This window comes from Danaus plexippus, chromosome Z (genome assembly GCF_018135715.1).
Source record: "Danaus plexippus chromosome Z, MEX_DaPlex, whole genome shotgun sequence".
In the NCBI taxonomy this organism is placed as follows: Eukaryota; Metazoa; Arthropoda; class Insecta; order Lepidoptera; family Nymphalidae; genus Danaus; species Danaus plexippus.
The window spans coordinates 12,447,265-12,454,305 of record NC_083559.1 but is presented as its reverse complement, the minus strand read 5'-3'; the positions used below and the strand labels follow the sequence as shown (position 1 = coordinate 12,454,305).

Below are 7,041 nucleotides of genomic sequence, written 5' to 3'. Positions count from 1 at the left end.
GGTCTATTACTGTAGTGCTAATATCAAGAAATTATACAGTTAAACTATTTTTGTTAAATTGTTAAAATCAGATATTGCGTATAAAATACATAAGGCACTTAATAGTATGCAAATAAATCACTTAAAATCCTTACACACATTTTAACATACAAGATGCTTTTTGGAAGTGTTATAATTTTTAGTCAATAAAACATTGTTATTTTAGATTTTAATACAGAAATGGTAACTATAACGTAGAATTACTTTAAAGTTTAAAAAATTTATATGGCACCATAGATAATTTGTTTTTTTTTTATTAATGATAATCTTTAAAATAACAATACCTAAATGAACATTAATTTTATAGCTTTGGTTTTAAATGGTAATTAAATATGACTGTACTTTTCACTCATATTGTTAAAAACTAATTTCGTGAACAAGACAAATTTAGTTTTGACAAGTTCAAAAATACATTCAAAGCAGTTCTAATATCGGTAAAGTAAAGTAAACTATGTAAAGTCTAAAATATATGTAATTTAAGCGTTCAAACATTTTTAACTTTAGACCGTCATATTATTATTAATTAAATATTATAATACCAAATAAACCGAATATTTATAATTTGGTCAACGTACAAAAACAATACCCATAACAATATTTGTTTAAAACCCGTTTATTGCATACTAAAAAAAATTATAATTATTAAATTAATTGATGCTTAATATCATAAGAGAAAGAACATAAAGTTTTAGTGCACTTTCTCATCTCTAATTTTTAAAACATGAATTATTTTTATATTTTATAATTTATATATATACATTTTTTATATCGTAATTGACAGATTGTAATGAAAACTTGGTTGGTTGTCTTAAATAAGGCCCCAATGGAAACTTTCGAAATGGATTCTCAATGACGATTGTATAAGGATGATACATCGGTTGTTAGGCATTGTCAATTTTGACGTTTGTGGATATGTAATTTGTAAAGTAAAACGTAGTGATATGAAAGTACAATTAAACGCTTATGAGTTCTGGTTGTGATTAATACGAATATTGCATGTTTTTAAGAAATTAACAAGAATTAAATTGTCGAATTACGAGGAAGTGATCTGAATGTTGTTTAATGAACGGGCCGACCTCATACGAAGTAATTCATTGTCGTTATAGCGCCCACGCGACGCGAGCAATCATGTAATTTGCGTGATAGGAAGTGAGTGCTCCAGAATTGGAAGAGACCTTACCGTGTGCAGTCAACCGAGGTTAGTTATTGATCTCACAATATTAGTCATATCGTGGATAAAACTGTTGGCATTGTGAGTCATTCCGCGTTCAGCTTGTCGTCTTTCGTTCTTATTTCACATTCAAAGTGCAAGTAAATATTTAACTTCTTTCTCTAAAGTTTAAGTTAAACATCTCTTACATTTTAAATGAAACATGAAAATTGTATTCGATTTTTTAAACATTTACAGAAAATGTCACGTATAAGACCCCAATGGCAATTACAAGCTCTGGCTGCTCAGAAACGTGATAATGAAATAAGACGAGCAGAAGAAGTCAAGAAAGTTGCCAATTATTTTGAAATTAACACAAATAAATCCAGACATCATGAACAGTGGACTACAGAAAGATATTATGAGAGAGCTAAAAAAGAGTCTGAATTACTTAGTGAAAAAAAAATTAAAGCTGCGTAAGTGTAAACATGATATAATAGAACTAATAATTTGAAGAAGAACTTTAATAGATTACAGTGTAATGTATCTAAAATTTTAATAGCTATAGCAACGCTATAAGTTAAATGGAATGTAATGTTACAAAATATTTATTCATTAAATGTAGAATGATTTAAAGAATAGGTACTCTTATTTAAAATAATTAAACAATGTAACACTAAGTTCATGTGTAAATTAGTTAAGTGTCTTGTTTTAGACAATTGGAAGAGAGGCGGAAAAAATTAGAGAGCATGTTGTTTCAAGAGAACATACAGTACCAGCAGGAGATCAAAGTATTGGCAGCACAACCTAAATACTATAAAAATGGGTATATACAATCACTTTTATGTGCGCAGAATAAAAATATACCTAGTAAATGAATTGAGCTTTTTATTACCCTGTTTGTTATGCTTATAGTGTTAGCACTTTTTGTTATTTATAGCATATGTAGAAATATATTGCTTTACATATATGTCAATATTAGTTATATACAAGTTATATTTTGTATTGCATCGGTAGCATGCAACAATATGTATTTTAGTTTAATATGTTTGACTAAGATTGAATGAGTGTTGGGGCATAGATAGACTTTTTAGATAGAGCTTTTTTAATCTTTTGAAAACAGATAATTTATAAATATTAATTAAAAATATTTACCTTAAATATATTGATAATTATATTAATGATAGCTGATATTTAAACACTCAGGTCATACCTAAATGATGTACCGACGTCAACTCTGCGAGATATCAATCAAGGTATTATAGCCAAAGAGGAACAGATGAGGAAGCAGGAAGCTGAACTAAAGCTTTATCATGCTTGGAGGTTAAGGCAGCCAGAGATCAGGGCCGCCACTACATATGTCAATGGCGCAAAATTAAAATCTGCCTGGTAAATTTTTTATAACATATTTCGATTCATATAATAATTATAACAATAGTATCTCAAAGACAAGAAGAGAGTAAAGTAGTAATTTTCTTTTTAGTACTTAAAAAACATGAACTACCATGCTTCATTATTACCTAATAAGAAATTATTGTAAGATGACTCGTTTTTACAGGATGGAACAAATAGTAGAGAAAGAGTTGCAGAAAAAAAAAGAAGAAGAGGAAACACGTAAGCTCCTGCAAGAAAGGGATGAAGCTTTAAGGAAACAAATAGAGATTGAGCAAGAGAGACTAAAAACAAAGGAAATACAGATGAAGGTAAGAACAACATGTTATAACTATTCAACCAAAATCTTATAGACAACTTAACCGTCAATCAACTTTTATATTTCAGGATCTTAGGAATAGCTTACAGGATCAAATAGCAGAATTAAGTGAGAAAGAGAGTGCGGTAAAAGTTCTTAGAAAACAAGAAGAGAGGGAAAGACAAATATTAGAAGAACTGCAGTTTATAGCAAATGAGAGAGAAAAAGAATTCGCAAGGCTAATGTCTGAAAGAGATGTCCAAATCATTAATATGGGCCTACATAAATATAAACTTAAACGAAAAGTAGTTGCTGTTATGGCAGAAATAGATCTGGAATTGCAAATGTTAGATAGAATTAGAAAAAGCGTCCTGAAGGTAAATTGTTGTTTATTTACTTTTGAAAGTAATGAGAATAAATGAGAAATTTGAACAGTAATGAGAATAAGGCTTCACAATACATGATTAGGTAGTAAAGCCTTTTAACCATAAAACACAAAAGTTTTAAATGAACTTTAACTTTGCTGGGATGTATCATATCTATTTGTGAATTAGTTAACTCCAATAACGAATTTTGTTTGAAGGATTACGAAGCGGATCGTGAAAAAAGCGCGAAATACAAAAGCGTTTTGGACGCGGCTTTGCAAGAGTTGGAAGAGCACAGAGAGAGGGAGAGACAGAGACAAAAGAACATCGAGGCCATGTATGACGGTGAGGCGAGGCAGATAAATGAAAAGCAAGATAAGGTTAGTCATACATTGTATTTATTTGTACTTGTTTTAACCTTAACTAGTTTACCATAGATGGCGCTTTCCGTAATAATTTACAATAGCAAAAATGACTTTAGTGTCAATTCTTGATTATAACCTGTTAAATCTTATAATTTGGCCTAATTACTTATCATCTTAAATAAAACTAATATTTTCTGGTTACTACTGTGAACGGGCACATATCGTCTGCCAGTGATTACGATTGCTGCAAAGAAACCGAATCATCGGGAGCATGTAGTTTTTAAAAATAATATACGCGTGATCCGAAAATATTAGCTTCATTTAAATTAATACTCGCGAAAGTCTTAGATTTCATTACATATCATATTATTTAATATTTTACCATACTGGAACTTCTCAGACCTTATTAAATACATTTTTAATGTATTTATTTAGAAACATTGTTAAAACTAGCAATCGTGGCGTAATTTCCAAACTAAAGAACATTATATTAGCTTTTACTTTTATAAATAAATATTATGATACAGATATACAGCTGAGTACTGGATGGATTTAATTTTTTTATTATTTATATTTGTTGGACCCTATCTAAACAACATAATTTTATTCATATATATTTATTTTATTTATAGTTAAAGCATTATAAGGGATAAGATTATTATAACTTCTAAATATTAAATGTTAAAATGCCTCATAAGAGAAGTGTATACATATAAAACAAGTAGTACAAAGCTGAGGATATGAGCTGGTATTTTTTTTATAGATAATATCACTCTATTTTAGTTTTACGGCTTTTGGAGGTCCTTCTGTTTGTAAATACAAAAGGGAAAATAGCATAAGCATCAAATATACATCAAAATTTTTATGCATTACTATATGTAACATAACTTTAAAAAAAATATATATTTTTTTTTACAACACAACAATTTGGTCTCATTTTTCTGACCTCATCGATAATACCTACACTTTATAACTAATAATATCAATTTTAGGAGTACATTATATTTGTTTTACTATAAGCTTTTATGCTTATACATCTGTCATAATAAATATTGTATACAAAGAAATGTTCATCAAATTTTAAAGATATCCAAATTTTTATTATTAACAGCTATTATAATATGTATAGATTAATTAATATAATTTGACAATTATGAATGCTATTTCAGCTTTGGGAAAAAGAAAGAGAAGCTCGCAGTCTTCTGATGAGGAAAGTTGTGGAAACATTAAAAAAGCAATTGAATGAAAAGATACAGTACAATATCAAGCTACAGAGAGAGAATGTTCTAGAACGCGAGAAGATTCTGGAACAGATGGACAGCTTCAATCAGGAAGTATGCTCCAAAGAGAAAGAAAAACAGGTAGGCAACAAAACATAACAATGTATTGGCAAATTATATTTGTAGTCCTAATTATCATATGAATGAGACCAAGTTTCTAAATCAAAGGCTATATCATCCCTGAGTTATCTTGTATGTGGCAAGCTGTAATATGGAATGTTTTATATATATTTAAAGGTTAAGATCTAAAAATCAAAATTGAATATAGGAAAAATTAAATCGGTATTAGATTGATTTAGTTTGTCAGATTGTATATTTTCAATTAGATAATTTTTATCTCATTGTTGTGATGATGAAAAAACATTCTAGATATTATAAGAATTAATGTATGTACTTACAATTAATATATATTAAGTACATGCGTACTGGTTACTAATTAAAAAATATATATTATACTATGGAAATAGATTTGTTATAAATGTACAGTCAGCAAATATATTTGCTATAATAATGTAAGTAGGGCTGGTGTTGTTATTGTTAGCACACATAAAATACTATAATATAATATTATATACTTATAATTTATTGTTACTTTCAGCTCAAAAATATTTCCACTTCCACAATACAAACCCTTCAAGCTCAGCTAAATAGCCTCCGCCTTCAGCAGTCACAGCTCGAGGACTCATTGCAGAGGGAGGAGGAACTACGAGCTGAGGCTCTAAGGGAGAAATTGGTTCGAGCTGAGATAGCAAGGGTACAGCGAGAGGGCAGCACAAAGGCCTGGGCATAAATATATTGACGGATGGTTTGATTGATGACTTGATGGATGGCTTGATGACAATTTTATAACAATTTAAATGAGAATTTACTTTAGGAAAATATTTCCCTATAATGGTTTTATACAAATACTCGTATTTAAAGACATCACACTCACTGGTATCTTGTGAGTGATATTTTAAAATAAGTGCCTTTAAATAATTAATTGTATCGGATTTTGCACCTCCATCCAACATTCCAAGGTTGGTTTTAAAACCTTATTTTATTGTGTGGTGTGTTTGTGTGTGACATGAGTATTGTAATAAATAGGTTTTTATTTAACTATACTAACCGTAACCTAAGTAATACTTTAATGATTTTTGACAAATAATTTAATTTAAGATCAAAAATTAGATTAATACCACCAGCTCGCCATATTTTATCAGAGTTTTATTGTGTGTGTGCAAAATGAATTAACATATTTTATATGTTATGTGCATTTTTAATTTAATAATTAAACCTGGTGATGTTTATATATTGGAGGAAGAGATTTTTTATCTGTTGAACAATTTTAATGGGATGACATATAATTTAATTTCAATTATGAAATCTAGAATGAGTGAAATTACCACTACTAATAATTTTACATAACGACTATTATATTTTTAAACATTAAATATGTCAATAGCTCATTAGTCTTGATATGCATTTAAACTGGGATTAATGTCCAGAAGGTAATACCTAACCGAGACTGAATTTTATAGTAACAGTATTTGACAGTAATATTAGTTTTTAAGTTCAAATAGGTCGTATAGGAAATAAAAGGCTGGTTTATGAAGACATGATTTCTTAAGTACATATATAATGTTGTGACTAAGGACTGTAATATGAATTCAGTCTGAACTTTTTATAATTATACATTTTGCCTATAAAATGTATATGAACGGAGAATAAACTTAATTTACTATGAATAATAAAAGACTTTTATATTTTTAAATGTCGAAAGAGGATTTGATTTGGTGTGAGAATAAAATTATAATATGACATGTTGTATTTTTATATCATCCTGAGTTTTTAGGAGAGATTTGTTTCTTTGCTTTGACATAAATTTTTTTTTTAATATGTGCCCAGGATCTTGTTGGAAGGAAAAAAATAATCATTACAGATACATATATTATATATATTTAGGGTGGTTGTTTTAAAAAATATATATTCATAAATGCTATGTAAAATGCTGAGCGATAAAAAAAATTTGCTTTTGCTTATGAAAGAAATTGTTTTTTTTTTTTTATTAATGATAAATGAGTTATAGTTAAAGTGCTAAGCGATTTTATCTATATATCATATTTAGTCTTGGCCACGAATTCATTGTAATGATTCCCTATTGGGGAATTAT

At 28.5% G+C, this 7,041-nt stretch overlaps 1 protein-coding gene across 2 annotated transcripts; it reads left to right on the top strand.

Moving 5' to 3' along the window:
• The first annotated feature begins 923 nt into the window (after positions 1 to 923).
• LOC116777835 (trichoplein keratin filament-binding protein-like) lies at positions 924 to 6,689 on the top strand. 2 transcript variants are annotated; one of them, XM_032671583.2, is made up of 9 exons: positions 924 to 1,350; positions 1,448 to 1,665; positions 1,905 to 2,015; positions 2,396 to 2,578; positions 2,748 to 2,892; positions 2,969 to 3,256; positions 3,463 to 3,624; positions 4,779 to 4,970; positions 5,488 to 6,689. In XM_032671583.2, exons 2-9 carry the CDS (start codon positions 1,451 to 1,453, stop codon positions 5,677 to 5,679), a joined length of 1,488 nt encoding a protein of 495 aa, XP_032527474.2. In that variant the 5' UTR covers positions 924 to 1,350; positions 1,448 to 1,450; the 3' UTR covers positions 5,680 to 6,689. The 2 variants fall into 2 exon arrangements, with proteins under 2 accessions (XP_032527474.2, XP_032527473.2); XM_032671582.2 differs by having other exon boundaries at positions 925 to 1,237.
• Positions 6,690 to 7,041: the final 352 nt, after the last annotated feature.